At 48.8% G+C, this 17,811-nt stretch overlaps 1 protein-coding gene across 1 annotated transcript in view; it reads right to left on the bottom strand.

The window, feature by feature from the left end:
- The window catches only part of FBXO41 (F-box protein 41), a 78,678-nt gene that overhangs the window by 9,277 nt on the left and 51,590 nt on the right, over positions 1 to 17,811 (bottom strand). The window contains exons 4-9 of the mRNA XM_048509705.1: positions 14,002 to 14,081; positions 11,441 to 11,796; positions 10,663 to 10,904; positions 8,815 to 8,930; positions 6,186 to 6,338; positions 1,531 to 1,626 (exon numbers count right to left, since the gene is read on the bottom strand). Coding sequence (XP_048365662.1) covers positions 1,531 to 1,626; positions 6,186 to 6,338; positions 8,815 to 8,930; positions 10,663 to 10,904; positions 11,441 to 11,796; positions 14,002 to 14,081 — 1,043 coding nt within the window. The remainder of the gene's footprint in view (positions 1 to 1,530; positions 1,627 to 6,185; positions 6,339 to 8,814; positions 8,931 to 10,662; positions 10,905 to 11,440; positions 11,797 to 14,001; positions 14,082 to 17,811) is intronic.

The raw sequence follows: 17,811 nt of genomic DNA, 5'->3' as shown, positions 1-17,811 counted from the left end.
TGCTATTAACAGTTTAAAGGAAACAGATTAAACACTTTCCAATTGTTAATAGCAAAGGCGAAACCTCAGTTTTGATCAGCAAAACCAAGAGGAGTTTGAAGGGTTAAACTCCATCTCCTTTCCCCTCATGGCCTCAAGGTAAATTGAGGCTTCAGGAGGCCACAGTAGCCATTTTATAGATGGACGGAAATGCTTGATCTTCCTCATGTCCATTTGAGCTCTCAGTGGAAGCTTTTATATTTATACAAATCTGAAGGATTTTTGTTTATTGTAAGCAGATCTGTGTTGTTTGTGTTTAATAAAAAGGTTTAATAAAAGGGCACAAAAATAAGTACACGCACACATATACAGTTATCCCATCTACATCTCTGGGGTTAGGAACACAGAACTCCTCACGATCTAGAGATCCACGTAAAATGTTTTGGCCTTCCTTTCGTACCAAAGAAGTCTGAATTTTCTTTTTCTTTTGACTTAAAAAAAGAAATTGTGTATATTTATGGTATTGAAAGACAAAATATATTGATATTATACAATACTAGACACATATTTTATGCATTTCTGAGTTACGTTGTCTGCTGCCCTTCGTGTGTCGTCTGCAGCTTCCGCAACATTCCCCCCAAATTCCGCAAGACTCCCCCCAAATTCCGTGATAGGTCAAATCTGTGATAAGGAAAGTCAAGATGTGGAAGGGATAACTGTATATAATGCATTGGAATAACAGAACATATAAATGCCACATCTTCATCATCAACAACAACACTAACACCCCACCTTTCTGTCCTATGGGGATCCTAGGAGATTTACATCATTCTTTTATCCTCTGTTATCCTAACAACAACCCTGTGAGTTATCTTATTTTGAAGGTCAAATTAGACGAGAAGGCACCCCAAGTCCAGATGGGCTATGTTTCATAGCAGGGGGCTCCCATCAGGAATTCTGTTCAACTGTGCTGCGGTTGCCCAATTCTGGTTGGGTGTGCCCCATCACCATCTTGGATCAAGTAAAAAGCATAAGGATGAAGGCAGGAGTTCCTTCTCCCACTGTGCCACAATAGTCCAGGGCAGAATCTGGTACCTACAGTTCTGTCAAAAGGAGTTTTTAGTGGGAAACCAAGGCTACAACATGGCAACACATCACTCCGGGCCCATCTGTGAACATCGCTTCATTCAGTTTGGTCCTGAAAATGGACTTGATGGAGTCAAGTTGACCAGCAAGCTGTGGGGATTCGAACCTAGTACTCTCATATCTTCGTCTGACACTCTAATCCAGGGTCTTCAACCTATGGCCCTCCAGATGTTCATGGACTACGACTCCCATCAGCCCCTGTCAGCACGGGCAACTGGCAGCGCTGATGGGAATTGTAGTCCATGAACATCTGGAGGACCATAGGTTGGAGTCCCCTGCTCTCATCACTACACTATTCTGGCTTTCATGTCCACTCCAACCATGCATTTTGCTATTGCCTTTTATAATATGCATTTTTTTAAAAAAAATACCCCCACAATGGGAACGCACAGGTACTTGTCTTACCAAGGATGAAGCGGTGCCACCTGTAAAGAGATTATGTCTCGGCAGCCGGCCCCCAACGCCCAGATGACCTCATGGCCAACGGGATCTGTAGAACTCCTATTAACAAAAAAGCAGAGGAGGATGGAAGACCGTAAGCACCTGCCTGTTTGACAGGAGACGCTTGTCTCCATCAAGGGGAGAGCTCCGCCTTTCCACTGTGGAGTAGATTGTAGACAACAGGTAGTTTAGTGATATACATTTACATTTCTTCTAGGATTAGGCTCTTTCCTGCTCTTTTTTGATACCGTAAGCTGCTTTGGCATGGACCTAGATAGCTCGCATCTTGTCATATCTTGGAAGTTAAGCAGTGCTGGACCTATTTAGTACCTGGATGAGAGGAAGTAAAGGGTTGCTATGCAGAGGCAGGCAATGGCAAAGGCAAACCACCTTTAGGCTGTCTTTTGCTTTGAAAACCCTACGAGGTCACCATAAACCACTTGGAGGCACTTTCCGTGACCACCAAGCTGCTCTCGGTTTACACTGCGTGGAGAAAAGTGGGTTAAAAAAGCATCTAAATGCAAATGCACAATAAATAATTTCCCCCCTTTCTGTGGGCAGGTGACTGACAAACAGTCTCTTCACCCTCTTTGGTCTCAGTTAGAACTCTTCCCAGCTGAAAAGAAATACCTCATCGGCTACCCCTGCCATCTATTCCAGACCTTTAACATGAAAGTCATTTCAGTTCCAGATCTGTACAAAACAATATTCCATTCCAACATCCTGTGAGGTAGGTGGGGCTGAGAGAGCTCCAAAGAACTGTGACTAACCCAAGGCCACCCAGCTGGCATGTGTTGGAGTGCACAAGCTAATCTGAATTCCCCAGATAAGCCTCCACAGCTCAAGTGGCAGAGTGGGGAATCAAACCCAATTCTCCAGATTAGAGTGCACCGGCTCTTAACCGCTACACCCAGTGGTGGGATCCAAAAATTTTAGTAACAGGTTCCCATGGTGGTGGGATTCAAACTGTGGCGTAGCGCCAATGGGGCTGGGCAGGGCACGACGGGGGCGTGGCCGGGCATTCCGGGGGCGTGGCATTCCTGGGCGGGGCTGTGGAAAGGATGCAGCCGCTGCGCCGGTCCTTGGGCGGGAAACGAATGCACAGGCGCAAGCTGCCACGCACGCCGGGGCACTTCCTGCTAGACTGCTTCAAGTTCTGTGCGCTACTGCTGAGAGGAGGGGCGTAACTAAGGCAAAAATCACATGGCAAAATCACCAATTAGTAACCCCCTCTCGGCACCCACAAATAATTAGCAACCTACTCTTGGGAACCTGTGAGAACCTGCTGGATCCCACCTCTGCCTCACCGGCTACCCCTGCCATCTATTCTAGACCTTTAACATGAAAGTCATTTCAGTTCCAGATCTGTACAAAACAATAATCCATTCCAACATCCTGTGAGGTAGGTGGGGCTGAGAGAGCTCCAAGAAGCTGTGACTAGCCCAAGGTCACCCAGCTGGCATGTGTGGGAGTGCACAAGCTAATCTGAATTCCCCAGATAAGCCTCCACAGCTCAAGTGGCAGAGTGGGGAATCAAACCCAATTCTCCAGATTAGAGTGCACCTGCTCTTAACCACGACACCACGCTGGCTCTCTCTATACCCCTTTACTGCATTTTGTGCTTCTAATCCCCTTGTGAAGCCCCCTAAACCAGTGCTAATCATGAATTCCTGTGTCAGTGAGTTCTGTAAGTAACAACCTGTGTGTCCAATTGTGCGATCGATCCATCGATCCATCTCTCTCTCTCTCTCTCTCTCTCTCTCTATCTATCTATCTATCTATCTATCTATCTATCTATCTATCTATCTATCTATCTATCTATCTATCTATCTATCTATCTATCTAAAGGACTTGGGACTCTTTATGGAAAATGTATTTTGTTTTTCCTTGGGTCTTTCGTGAGCTAAATCTATACACTAATAAAAAAGAAAAAGACTATTTCTATTTGGAACACTTTAATGTCACCCTTCCTCTGAGGAGCCAGAGATTATTCTCTCCTTGGTTTTATCCTTACAACAACTTGGTTGAGAAGGTTAAGCTAAGAGAGAACGACTGAACAAAGATCACTCACGATGACCGGCTAAATCTTATCCACCCCGCTCTTGTCACCACACCATACTAGCTAACAATAAAACCAGGAAAAAGAGAACAAAGAAGCCCCAGCTGCAGGTTGGTAACCCCAGAGGATGAGCATGTTTCTGCGAAGAAGGGAGGCTAAAATGACCAAAATAAGAACGATCGGGAGCCTCGGAAGAAAGTTCCTGCTCCCCTCCCTCCCAATTTGGAATGACCCAATTCTGCGCTTCAGAGGAGCCTAAAATAAGCCAGAATTGTATTATCTGGAACGCTCATCCATCTCAGAGAAAGCTGCCAGCGAAGGCTCCCAGACCGGATTGGCTCGGCCTTAATTAAAGCGCCTGAGTCACGGTGATGGGTTCAGGAGCTACTAAAGTGCTCAGGTGAGACTGAATATTCCAAGCGGATGGAGAGATCTGCAAAGATGGCTTATGTTGACTCGGCCCATCACCTCCTCAGAATCGAAGCAACGCTCGGGGGCCTCTGGCAAGAGGTTTCCCCAAGCCCTGCAAGGGAGGTCTGGGAGAGAACCGGCCTCCCCATAAAGTCAGCCCCTCCCAAGATCTATGCTGCGCCATCCAACAAGAGACTGCTGCCCATCCAATCAACCGTTGTACTATATCACTTGCTCAATGGGACCCCCTTTCATGGGCCAGATGCAGTGGTGGGATTCAGCCGGTTCGCACCGGTTTGGCCGAACTGGTAGCTAATTTTTTCCTTAGTTCACTGAACCGGCTGAATCCCACCGTGCAGAGGCGTTCCTCCCATTGGGCAAAGTGGGCAGTTGCCCAGGGCCCCACCTTGTGGGGGGCGCCAAAAATACAGGTGGGATTTTTTTTGGATTTTTCTGTGTTTTTTCTGTTTTTGGCCTGCAGGGGGCGCAGTTTTTAGGCTAGCAGCACCAAAATTTCAGGGATTTTTCAGGAGACTATCCTGATGATATCACCCATGTTTGGTGAGGTTTGGTTTAGGGAGTCCAACATTATGGACTCCCATAGGGAGTGTCCCCATCCCCCATTGTTTCCAATGGGAGCTAATAGGAGATGGGGGCTACACCTTTGAGGGGAGGGAGTGGACAAGAGAGGCAATAAAGCGATGGGCATTTGGGGAGTGGGCCGGAACTGGTTTTGCAAAAGCCAGGGGTTCAATGTTGGCTCCCCAAAAGGCTTCTGATTGATGAAATCCAGAGTCTGTCATTGAATGAATCATAGACCTGACACAGAGGGATTTTTCGTTCCTTAAAATCAGCTCCTTTACTTGCTGTCTTGCGTCTTATAACCAGAGCCTAGCCAGAGTTCTAGAGCCGTTTCTCCCCCTGCGTTGTGTTCTGAAAAGAGCTCCCCACCTCGCCTCGCCACCACAGCTTCTTGCTGGTCCCCAGATGTCTCTTCCCGCAAGCCAGCCTCTTCATTGAAAACCGCCTCTCCCACCGATTCAGGCTGAGCTAATTACAGGCTTTCTCAGGGCAGTCCTGACACGGAGACAATGCTGCGCCTCCCCAGTCGTCGGCTAAACCGCTTTGCCGTGGCAACCCTGCCAAGGATAAAGCCGCAGCCCGGATGTCAGCAGAGCGTGGGGGCTCATCAAAAACTTTCTCCCCTCCTCCTCCATCTCTGCCCCAGACTAGGGGGAGACAACGGTCATTTGCTTACACCTCCACTATCTTTTTAATGCTGCACTACACAGTGTGTGGACCCAGACACTTGGGTGCACTGCCAAGGATTGTTTCTAGTGGTCTGGTGTATCCGAATCCAGGCATTGGACACCCTATATCCCCCTGGGAGATACGCCCCTGCCCAGCCTTCCCCCAAGAAACTGACGGGGATGTATATGGTTTTCCACTCCTCTATTTTATTCTCACAACAACCCCATGACGTTAGATAGGCAGAGATGAAGATGCGCCCCAGGTCGGCCTTGTGGGTGACAGAGGATGTGTTGGGGTGAGCCAGCGAACCCAGCAGAGTCTCAGACAGTGCACAGGGATGCCTGCGCCATCTGTTGCCCTCTGGGCAAGCAGACTCACCGGTCACAAGACCCCCGTGACTCACGGGTCACAAGATGTCCTGGACAAAGGGACAAAAGGTGCATACCCCCAGGTATGGATTAGGCCCACACAGGAACGTTTCCTCCCACATGTACGCAGCCCCTATGAGTCATGTATTGTGCAACATTCTCCCGCTCTCCCGCCTTCCCTAAAACCCTAATAAAAGGTGCCAGGGACCCCAGTTCGGCAGAGTAGCCAGATCCACGGATCACGCTATATCACCACTGGCTTCTCTCCACCAGATGATATCGCTGCATCTCGTCTCTTCATTGCGTCGCCCGTTACGACTTCAAGGATGTAAATCTGGGTCTCCCCAGTTAGCGTCTTCCCAGTACCCACAAAAACAGATGGCTGTCCAAAATACTTCCCGGAACTGCTTCCATTCAATTGATTTTTGCCACTCTGCGCTGCCTTGCCCCAGGTTCCCCAACTTAACGCTGCGAACTTTGTTCTGAAGGTCAAACCTGCACCCTGGCCGAAGTCCCATCTGCCGACTTACCGGTAGGTGACGGCTTGAAGCGCCCGGCAGTAGCAGCTGGCGAGCCAGAGGGAGCGATCGGTCAAGATGTTGGGGCAGTGAGAAATGCGGAGGATCAAGAGGTTACTACCCGTGGCCTTTAACAAGGACTCCAGACCTGCTTCCAGGCAGCCCCTGGGGAGAAGAAGCAAATGGCAGGTGGAATTCAGACAGCGACACGCACCTGCACGGCAACCTCACATCCGATTTAGACCCCTGGAGCGACTTCACATCAGCAACTATGTGGTTCGTTTCCCTGCTCTTTCTTGGCCCCAGACATCTGTGCGGGGTGGATTTATTCGTGAATAACCTCCTTTCCCCAGTTGGGACTCACACACATGAACACACATGGACATGTCCTTTACCAAGTCACATCCGTGGTCCGCGATTGCCTTCTCTGATGGCAGCAGATCTCCAGAGCCTCAGGTGGAGGGTTTTCACATCACCTACTGCCTGTTCCTCTTATCTGGACATGCTGCGGATTGAACTTGGGACCTCCCGCATGCCTAGCAGAGGTTCTGCAACTGAGTCAGGCCCTCCCTCAAAGCACTTTATAAGAACATAAGAACATAAGAAAGAGCCTGCTGGATCAGACCAGAGTCCATCTAGTCCAGCACTCTGCTACTCGCAGTGGCCCACCAGGTGCCTTTGGGAGCTCACATGCAGGAGGTGAAAGCAATGGCCTGCTGCTGCTGCTGCTCCCGAGCACCTGGTCTGCTAAGGCATTTGAAATCTGAGATCAAGGAGGATCAAGATTGGTAGCCATAGATCGACTTCTCCTCCATAAATCTGTCCAAGCCCCTTTTAAAGCTATCCAGGTGAGTGGCCATCACCACCTCCTGTGGCAGCATCTTCCAAACACAAATCACACGTTGCATGAAGAAGTGTTTCCTTTTATTAGTCCTCATTCTTCCCCCCAGCATTTTCAATGGATGCCCCCTGGTTCTAGTATTGTGAGAAAGAGAGAAAAATTTCTCTCTGTCAACATTTTCTACCCCATGCATAATTTTATAGACTTCAATCATATCCCCCTCAGCCGTCTCCTCTCCAAACGAAAGAGTCCCAAACGCTGCAGCCTCTCCTCATAAGGAAGGTGCTCCAATCCTTCAATCATCCTCGTTGCCCTTCTCTGCACTTTTTCTATCTCTTCGATATCCTTTTTGATATTTAGAATGCTGCTCTTCCCGCCTAGATTTTCTTGCAGCCTTCTCTCTGCTTGCAGTTTACATTGAGAAGCTTACAAATATCCCAATAATATTCTAAAGTATTGAGAAAGCAACGGTGCAAAAAGCTCAGCAGGGACGTGATCGCACAGAGGCCCTTTCCCCACTTACCTTAAGCCCCGCGCTACTCTCCTAAAGTAGCGCGGGGTCCAGCTGCACTCCCCACTTCAGGGGCGGCGAGAACGCAGGCGCCCTGACGCTGCCTCTCTCGCGCCCCCTCAGCGCGCGTAATTCCTGGCGCCTTTTCAAATGGTGCCTTTTGATGACCCTGCGCAGAGTGCGGGGTAGTGGGGAAGACGGGGCGCGCTGGGAATTGCGCGCGCTGGGAATTGCGCGCAGCAACCCTCCAACAAGGGTAAGTGGGGAAAGGGCCAGAATCTACCCTCTGAAACATTTTCTTGGGGGAGGGGGGCTGATCTTTGTAGCATGGAGATCAGTTCCAATTGCAGGTTGCACCATAGAGATTTGTTCCTCTGAAGGAAATGGCTGCTATTGAAGGGTGGACTCTATGGCATTATGGCCACTAACGTGGATAGCTTTAAAAAAGGGCCTGGACAGATTTATGGAGGAGAAGTCGATCTATGGCTACCCATCTTGATCCTCCTTGATCTGAGATTGCAAATGCCTTAGCAGACCAGGTGCTCAGGAGCAGCAGCCGCAGAAGGCCATTGCTTTCACATCCTGCATGTGAGCTCCCAAAGGCACCTGGTGGGCCACTGCGAGTAGCGGAAGGCTGGACTAGATGGATTCTGGTCTGATCCAGCAGGCTAGTTCTTATGTTCTTATGTTCTTATAGGCCGCTGAGGAATCTCCAAAGATTCCCCATCCCAGAATTGGGCGCTCCACCCCTTGCCATCACTTTTCTGACCTGAAATGGCCCCATACACAAACATTTATCCCAAGTGGCTCATACGTGTATAGAGCTATAATTATTTATTTAATTAATCTTGGTATTATTGATTTTATTTGAGCTCTATTGTATATCTTGTTGTTCACCGCCCTGGGCCCTCCGGGGGAGGGCGGTATACAAGTATAATCCATCCATCCATCCATCCATCCATCCATCCATCCATCCATCCATCCATCCATCCATCCATCCATCCATCCATCCATCCATCCATCCATCCATCCATCCATCCATCCATCCATCCATCCATCCATCCATCCATCATCCATCCATCCATCCATCCATCCATCCATCCATCCATCTATCATCCATCCATCTATCATCCATCCATCCATCCATCCATCCATCCATCCATCCATCCATCCATCCATCCATCCATCCATCCATCCATCCATCCATCCATCCAATGTAAGGCTGCCAGTAGACCCACAAGCCGCCATTTCCCAGTTCCAGCCTGGGGGGCTTCCCCTCTCGCACCCACCGTGTGCTTTTCATGTAGTCCTCCCGCGTCTCCTTCTTCCCCCTCTGGCGGGGCTTGAGGTTCTGCAGGGTGAGGGAGTGTGTTTGGGTGCACCATTGTGACAGCATGACCAGGAACTGTGGGGAGAGCAAAGAGAGAACAGTGCTGAGTCTTGGAAGCTCTGCCTGTGGGAATGAGAGCCTCTGGAAGTGAATTCATCTTCTCTTTGTGCTAGAAGGTATCTGATGAAATGCTAGTGGGCCTGGGGCCGACTGGAGAAAGGCTTTGCTCAAATGGAATCTACTCTACCCATGGAATTCATGGCCACAAGATGCGGCAAGGGCCACAAACACAAATGGCTGTAGAACTGCTTGAGATAAGTTCGGCGAGGGCACGGATAGCAATGGCTCCCAGCCACAAAAGGTGAAGAGCCCAGGTATACAGAGGTAATGTCCCTCTGAGTATCAGATGCCAAGATGGCTGCAGCCGTTCATGGCCCATTGCCATAACTATCTAGAAACATCAGAATGGCCACTATTGGAGGAGGAGGGGGGTTGGATTTATACCCCACCTTTCTCTCCTGTAAGAAGACTCATGGGGGCTTACAAGCTCCTTTCCCTTCCACACTTTGTGAGGTAGGTGGGGCTGAAAAAGTCCTGAGAGAACTGTGACTAGCCCAAAGTCACCCAGCAGGAATGTAGGAGTGCGGAAACACATCTGGCTCACCAGATAAGCCTCTGCCACTCAGGTGGAGGAGTGGGGAATCAAACCCGGTTCTCCAGATTAGAATCCACCTGCTCTTAACCACTACACCACGCTGGCTCTCTTGGACGAAGGAAGAGAATCAGGGGAAGCGAGTGTCCTGGAAAAATTTTATTCCACTCTTAAGATTTCTATGTAAGGATTTTTAATTTTTAAAAATCTCCTGAGGTGGGGCGCCCCCTGACAACCCTCCGACCAGTTGCCACTACCTGGCAACCCCGTGCCCATCGCAATGATGAGTTTTGCTAGGCTTTATGATAACGGTTACTCTGGTGTTTCGTATATGGCTCTCCTCGCTTCGATACTGGCTGCGCCTCCATTTTCGATCAGAGCAGGACAGCCTAACAAAGCGAATGCTTTCGGATTCCTATCTCTCCACTTGGAGTCTTTTGATCAAGAAAAAAATTAATTCGTTAGGCTTCGCTTTAGATTTTTTCATAAACATGGACGAAGCGCAACTAGTCAAACTTCTGTCGCTAAGGATACTTGACGCCGAAAACCAACTGCTTTCTACTCAGCACATGAAGGGCATTTTACCAGAGGGTTCCTATCTTCCCCCCTTCAGTAAAGGGCTACCAAGGTATTTCTACAACATATCTTCACCGTATTCTTGATCGCATCTTAATGCTAGCTCCGGACTGAACGCCCTACCCTCAGCAGTCCTGAGCGGCAGATTTCTCCAGATCCCATACCAACAAAGAACGTGTCCCTGCTCACAAAAAGCCATCGAAACAATCGAGCACATCCTCCTAGATTGCGAACTATGTGCTTCATCTAGAAGACAATATATAGACCCATACGCTGAGAACTAGGCCTACTCATCAGACAAGGTCAAATCTTTCTATCTGCTTTGTGACCGGTCTCCTCAGAGATCCCTAGACGTTGCCACATTCCTGGCGCTGGCACAGCGGATTCGCCACAGATTTTAGCTTGTTTATTTATTGATTGATTGTTTTAACTGCCGGAAATGTCTTTTACTTATTGTATTTACTCATTTTAACGTGATTCTCCTCAACCTCTCTGTTGTATTTTAAACTCATGGCAATAAAAGGTCGATGATGATGATGACGACTCTGGTGTTCCTGGGCGCATGCCCGCTTGAGATACCTTCGAGGACACCCTGGCGTTCTCTAGCAGCACTCGGGTCCAGACGGCCGGATGCCGGGCCACAAATTTCCAGTCTTTGCAAACCTCGGCGGCCCTGAGCAAAGTCTTGGTGTCGAGGTACGTGAAGATGCAAAAGAGGGCGGCTCGCATCTTGAGGATCTCGGGGCGGATGACTTCGTTGGAGCGGGCCGGGCTGCCTCTCTCCGGTCGGACGGCCTTCCCGCCTCCGCTGTCAGACCGGGCTGGGAAGAGGAAGGAGCAAGACACAAATGGCCAGTCATGATGTCCGCTGCTTCTCAGGTTACACACACAGACATCTTTAGAAGTCGGAAGAGCCCCCAGAACCCCTCTCCCCGCAACTCGAGCCGACGTAAACGCACACGGGACTGGGCTGCCGGAAACTTTGGCACAGATTGGTTAAGAATAATTTTTAAAATTAAAAAAAAAAATCCAAGGAAAACAAGGGAGTCTGGGAAGGTTGAGGTCTGGGGCGGAGAAGGACCTCGAGGGACGATTCCCCACTGTCTAGCTTCCAACTGAGTTCGACCTTGGTTCGGGGAAAAAGCTGTACCTCAGAACTGGAATTAGAAATTAGAAACTGGAACTCAGCGGCAGTGGGGAGTTGCTGGGACGAACCTAGGTTGACTCTGCCAGTGGGGAATCGCCCATGTAGGGCATATTGCTATAGAGTCCACCTTCCAAAGCAGCCGGTCTCTTCAGGGGATCTGATCCCTGCGGTCTGAAGATCCCTTGGGAGATCTCCAGGGAAGAGACTCACCTGGTAACTTTGAGCTGTTTCCAGGTCTGGTCAAGTTCACTGGTTGAATCTCAGGCGGAACCCTCGGCTCCGTCTCCCACACCTCTGCCTCCGACTCGGTGGTCCTGGACCCCACATCAGAGACGTCTCCTTCTTCCCCCTCCGTGCTGTTGCGGTACGGCCTACGGTGCCAGTTTTGGATCGCCTGCCGGCGCAGACCCGCACCACGGATTCCCGAAGACTTGTCGAACCCGCCGTCGGAGTCTCGGTTCTGGTACTGGTTGCCGTCGGCATTCTCGCCCCCCTGGTAGAATTCGGGGCTGTCGCTGTCATAGCATCCTGAGCTTTGAGAAACGGCTTTGGCACGGCTGGAAGCCCTGGGTGCAAAGGAGCGAAGAGTCAGAAGGAGAGCATCTACACTGACCCCACCGGGCTGGAGAACGCACACAGTTCAGTCTCCCTCTTTGAAGCAAGTTTATTGATTTACTCTACTCTGTTTCACATAAAGATGTTAGTAGATTGTATATGGCCGAGGACTACATTTTCCAGAAACCTTTGCTTTTTCTGGTGCATTGCCAAGAACACACTGCTGAATTATATGTATAGATTATTGCAACATCCACATTCCAACTCTCTGCCCAACAAGGGTAATCAAGGTGGCTAACAATTCAAAACATCCAGGATAAAATCAGATTTTGAAAACGTTAAAATCAACCTGCTCAATGCACATCATCGGAACAATTTTTAAAGGGTTAAAATACATACAGAAAATAAAACCAGGAATTAAAACACTGGTTAGGAAGGAAGAATCGTTGAGGGAATCTCAAATGAAACAAACAAACTCTACACCGATTCTTAGCCCTTTCTGCACAAACCTTTCAAAATGTCTTGAGGCAGGAAGTAAAACGTTTCCCCCATGGAGTTCCGCATTGCTTTCTCCCCATTTGGTTCTGAAAATGTTTTCTTTCCAGCCTCAAAATGTTTTCAGTGAATAGCCCTTAAAAACGATCCCTTAGGCTGACACGTTTTCAAATGCTTTGCTCCTATGCAGTCCAATCCAATCCAAAAACCTTTATTAGGCATAAAACTGGAAGTCACATAAGAAAAGGGGGTGCAACAGTAAATATTATAATGATAGAACTACCACTACTGTTGCACTCTGGCTATAACTAATATTTCAAATACATATATCTATATACATGAGTTTATATTTATCATTGTTCATATTTTTTATATTTCATTAGTTATAAATACAATCATTTCTTGTCGACTACATCCAACAGGTAAGTTCAACTTATTTTTTAACAATTATAACAAATAGATTCAGGGTCATCCGTATTAATTCTGGTAAGTATTTAGTTCATACTGGAAGTACCAAACTGGAAGTACCGAACATTCCAGGTACAATAACAGGATCATTGTTACACATCATGTGAAACACGGATTAAAAATGTAGCAACTGCTTCCGAAATTTCTACATTAGAGCTGTTCAATAGCTTAGACATTTTTAGTTTGTCTGAGAAAAACATAAATTTTGAAGGTAATAAAGCTTTCAGGCCGGTTCTAATATCATTATACCTCAAACAGTAAAGCAGGATATGAGGAATTGAGTCCATAGTGTTGGGACAGTACCGACAGTCTCTTTAAAACATTTTCCACGCCCCTAACTTCTCCCTCAGTGCCATTTTTTGAGCTCACTCTCTGGGCGTTTCCCCACTCACCATGATCCCTTCCCTTTATGTTGCCGCCAAGGCTGCTCTCAGCGCCGACAGCATCCCTGGCATGCTTCTGGCCGCCCCTACCACCCCAATTTATCGATCATCAAAGGCGCTTTGCAAGCATGTACTGCCAGAGGGATGCTGTGCGCTGAGGGGGCGCAACAGCGGCAGCGTCGGGGCGGCTGTGCTGTCGCCGCCCCTCTCGTGGGGAGTGCCAGGGGACCCCGCGCTGCTCTCCTCAAGTAGCGTGGGGCTTAAGGTAAGTGGGGAAAGGCCCTCTGTTCCCTCTCGCTTGTTTATTGCCAGTGTTTCTTTGAGCTTTTGTTATTTTGGACGGCTAAACTGGCGTATTTCTAAATTGGCAAATGGATTTCCCCAGGCAGCAGAACTAGTGACCTTCTTGTTGCAGAGGTCATGTAACTGTAATTATATTGTTTTAACTTATTACTGTTTTGGATTTAGTGTGTTTTATCGCGTTTTAACTATTGCACACTGCCCAGAGCTTTCCGGGGACGGGTGGTCTATCAAATTAATTAATTAATTAAACATATGTAAAATAAAATGATGGGTTCCAATGAGCCAATACTGCTTTGGTGCTGTGTGGTTTCCGGGCTGTCTGGCCGTGTTCTAGCAGCATTCTCTCCTGACGTTTCGCCTGCATCTGTGGCCGGCACCTTCAGAGGATCTGAAGATCCTCAGCCCGGAAACCACACAGCACCCAAGTGATTCCGGCCGTGAAAGCCTTCGACAAGACATTCAATACTGCTTGGTTCTCCCCTTCCAAGTGCACTAGAGTTGTTCTCCTGAAATTTAACAATAAAGAAGGATGTGTGAGTAAAAAAAACTCATAAGGACATTTCTTACCCAGTACTGGAAGATGACCTCTGGTTGGAAGCGGAGTAGGAGCTGTGAGCAGTGGCCCCAGGGACGGAATGCCTGTCCCTCTGTTGAGACACGGAGAGCAAAGATGGACAATCTTCAGCACACAGTTCCACCAAAATCTTTCCTCCTACTAAGCATTCCACATAACTGTGCTGCTGAGACAGGTCTTGTGAAAGATTTGGACACTGTATGTCAGATCCTGGAAACCTGCTCCAAAGAACTACAGCAGTTGGTTCTTTTACTAAAAGGCCTTACGCGGCTCCTCGGGACCTCGTGAGATTCTCGGAGACCAAAGATCACCCCATATAGTCCTCTGCACGGCCTCTTCTCGATCAAGTTGAGGCTCAATCTACTTAGTGGTCCCTGGCCGCCCCTCGGGCGATAGCGGCTTTGGCCTCCACGCCAGCTGTGGCCTTTACGGCCCTTGCCCCAGTCCTGGTGGAATGCTCTCCAGTAAGTCCTCCAGCTGTCCAGGCCCTGCAGGACTCTTGGCTTGAAGTTCCGGCAGGCTGGGCCTCGTGCAAGATCGAGAGTTCGTTCCGCTGGCCTTTTGGGAAGGAACGGGCAGCTGATGGTGCCCTCTCTCCTTTGGCCCTTGACATCTGGGCCATTTGTCATCTGATGAGACTCACCATTCCTCCCTTCTGGGGGGGGGGGATTTTAAAACTAGAATGCTGGACGCCACTCACATTTTCATTCTCCTGAGATCTATTGTATAATTATTCGAATTAATTTTTACGGTTGTATCGCTGCTTTTAAATGTTTTAATTGCCTTATATTGTTATTTCCATAGTAAGTTGTAATAACTTCCCCGGATTCTTCTCGGGATGGGGCGTATAAAAGCCCTCAGGTAAATAAAATAATAAATAAAATAAAATAAAATAAATAAAATGGTCAAAGGTCTGGATTCCATATCCTACGATGAGAGACTTAGGGAGCTGGGGATGTTTAGTTTGGGGAAGAGAAGGTTAAGGGGGGACATGATAGCCATGTTTAGATATCTGAAGGGATGTCATGTTGGTGAGGGAGCAAGCTTGTTTCCTGCTGCTCCAGAGACTAGGACCAGGAGTGATGGGTTCAAGGTGAAGGAAAAGAGATTCCACCTAAACATCAGGAAAAACTTCCTGACAGTCAGGGCTGTTTGACAGTGGAATGCGCTGCCTCGGAGAGTGATGGAGTCTCCTTCTTTGGAGGTTTTTAAAGAGAAGCTGGATGGCCATCTGTCAGGAGTGCTTTGATTGTGTGTTCCTGCATGGCAGAGGGTTGGACTTGATGGCCCTTGGGGGTCTCTTCCAACTCTATGATTCTATTCTATTCTCTGCAGCAAGATTTCCACTGGGTTTTGTGTCAGGAGGGGGGGGGGAATACTGCAGTTAATTGGGCAGGTGCATGGGGTCCAGCCCACCAGGGAAGAAAAAAAGCTTTTAAAGTTCTCTGTTTTGGGAAAGGAAACGAAAGATCCTGCGGAAGTCTTGGAGAATTTTCTCGTCTTGCTATATGTTTCAAACAAGGACAAGACTTAATAAATACAGCTGCTTTGACTTTACTAAGCCTATTCCTTTCCCATCCCTTTATGGCCCTCGGGGACCAGTTGGAAAGCCAATATTTACAGGCAGGCTCGCTTAAATTTCCCCTCACCTCGAGTGAAACCATCAATCTACTTTGCCCAGTCCTGTTTGTGACAAATTAGACTTTTGGGGAATTGTGACTACGTCTCTAGAGTGGTTTAGTGATGCCACAAATGTCACTGTAAACCTGTTTGCCAGTCAGATGTGGTCTGTTCAACATTTATGATCAGGCTGTGAACCCGGGCTGCAAAGTGGGGGATACTCATATCCCTCTTGGCTGCCAGAACTCTGATCAGAGGCAAGAAACTACCACCACCACCACCACCACCCCGCCCCCAATCCTGTCTGTGGCATTGTGTCTGCTAAAGCAAGGAAATTACATTTAATGTGTTTTAAGGTGTTATGATTGAAGAATTGTCTTCCCCTTTGTTGTTCACCACCCTCAGCCCTTTGGGGGGAGGGGAGGGCGGTCTAAAAGTTTAATTATAAATAATAAAAACGAACATAAGAACATAAGAACAAGCCAGCTGGATCAGACCAGACTCCATCTAGTCCAGCTCTCTGCTACTCGCAGTGGCCCACCAGGTGCCTTTGGGAGCTCACATGCAGGAGGTGAAAGCAATGGCCTTCTGCGGCTGTTGCTCCCGAGCACCTGGACTGTTAAGGCATTTGCAATCTCAGATCAAAGAGGATCAAGATTGGTAGCCATAAATCGACTTCTCCTCCATAAATCTGTCCAAGCCCCTTTTAAAGCAATCCAGGTGAGTGGCCATCACCACCTCCTGTGGCAGCCTATTCCAAACACCAATCACACGTTGCGTGAAGAAGTGTTTCCTTTTATTAGTCCTAATTCTTCCCCCCAGCATTTTCAATGGATGCCCCCTGGTTCTAGTACTGTGAGAAAGAGAGAAAAAACAAACATAGGGTCGTTCTAGGAATCACCAGAAACTCTCTGAGAAAACTATAGAGGTTCTGGCAATATTCCTAGAGCTACTGATGTTACTTCAAATTGTGGTTTTTACCAAAAGTGATATAAACCAGGAGCCGCCGGTGTCGTGGCTCCTGCATATCCCTACCCACAGTCCTCCTGGCAGTGACCCGGCTCTGCTGGGCAACCTTATGGTGACCCTATCAAGCAGTGGTGGGATCCAAAAATTTTAGTAACAGGTTCCCATGGTGGTGGGATTCAAACTGTGGCGTAGCACCAATGGGGCTGGGCAGGGCGTGACGGGGGTGTGGCCAGGCATTCTGGGGGCGGGGCATTCCTGGGTGTGGCAAGGACACAGCCGCTGCGCTGGTCCTTGGGCGGGAAACGAATGCACGCAGGCGCAGGCTGACACGCAAGCTGGTGCACCTCCTGCTAGACTGCTTCAAGTTCTGCACGCTACTGCGGAGAGGAGGGGCGTAACTAAGGCAAAAATCACGTGGCAAAATCACCAATTAGTAACCCCCTCTCGGCACACACAAATAATTAGTAACCTACTCTCGGGAACCTGTGAGAACCTGCTGGATCCCACCTCTGCTATCAAGGATATGTTGAGATTGCAGAGCTGCCAAACACCTTTCGACTGCCTGTTGGTCAGAAGCAGGCTTGCAATGGACTGGGGGATCTGCTGGGAGTCAGTTTTTGATGCTGCCCCTCAGTAAAATAGCTTCACAGTGAAACAGCTTCATAATAGCTCCAAAGGGAAAAAGTCCTGTTTTAATCCCAAGCTCTGTGGGGACAAATGCGACGCTTTTAATCTCCACATTACCCAAGGGAGGGGTGGGGGGAGAGGTTGTTGCTCTCTGCAGCCCCAGCCGACATCTGGGGGTTGGGAAGGGAAAGACAGAGCAAAATGTATCCCGCGGGAGATCAGAAGTTGACATTGGGGCTTTCCCCACTTATCTTCTGCTGTGCGCTACTCCGGGAAAGCAGCGCGGGGTCCAGCGGGGCTCCCCACTTGCAAGGGAAGCAACCACACAGCCGCCCCGACGCTGCCGCTCTTGCACCACCTCAGCGCGCGTCATTCCTGGCGCTGAAGAAAAGGCACCTTTTGATGACCCCGCGCAGAGCGGGGGTCGTGGGGAACCCCGAGAGAGCGGGCCAGGAATGACGCGCGCTGAGGGGGCGCGAGAGCGGCACGCAGCAGAAGGTGAGTGGGGAAAGCCCCATTGTGATAGACCGGTGGCGGCGAACCTTTGGCCAATTGGCCATGCTGGCAGGGGCTGATGGGAATTGTAG

This window comes from Sphaerodactylus townsendi, linkage group LG10 (assembly GCF_021028975.2).
Source record: "Sphaerodactylus townsendi isolate TG3544 linkage group LG10, MPM_Stown_v2.3, whole genome shotgun sequence".
NCBI classification, from domain to species: Eukaryota; Metazoa; Chordata; class Lepidosauria; order Squamata; family Sphaerodactylidae; genus Sphaerodactylus; species Sphaerodactylus townsendi.
Note: the sequence above shows the minus strand (reverse complement) of the source record. Positions and strands in the feature narration are given on the sequence as shown.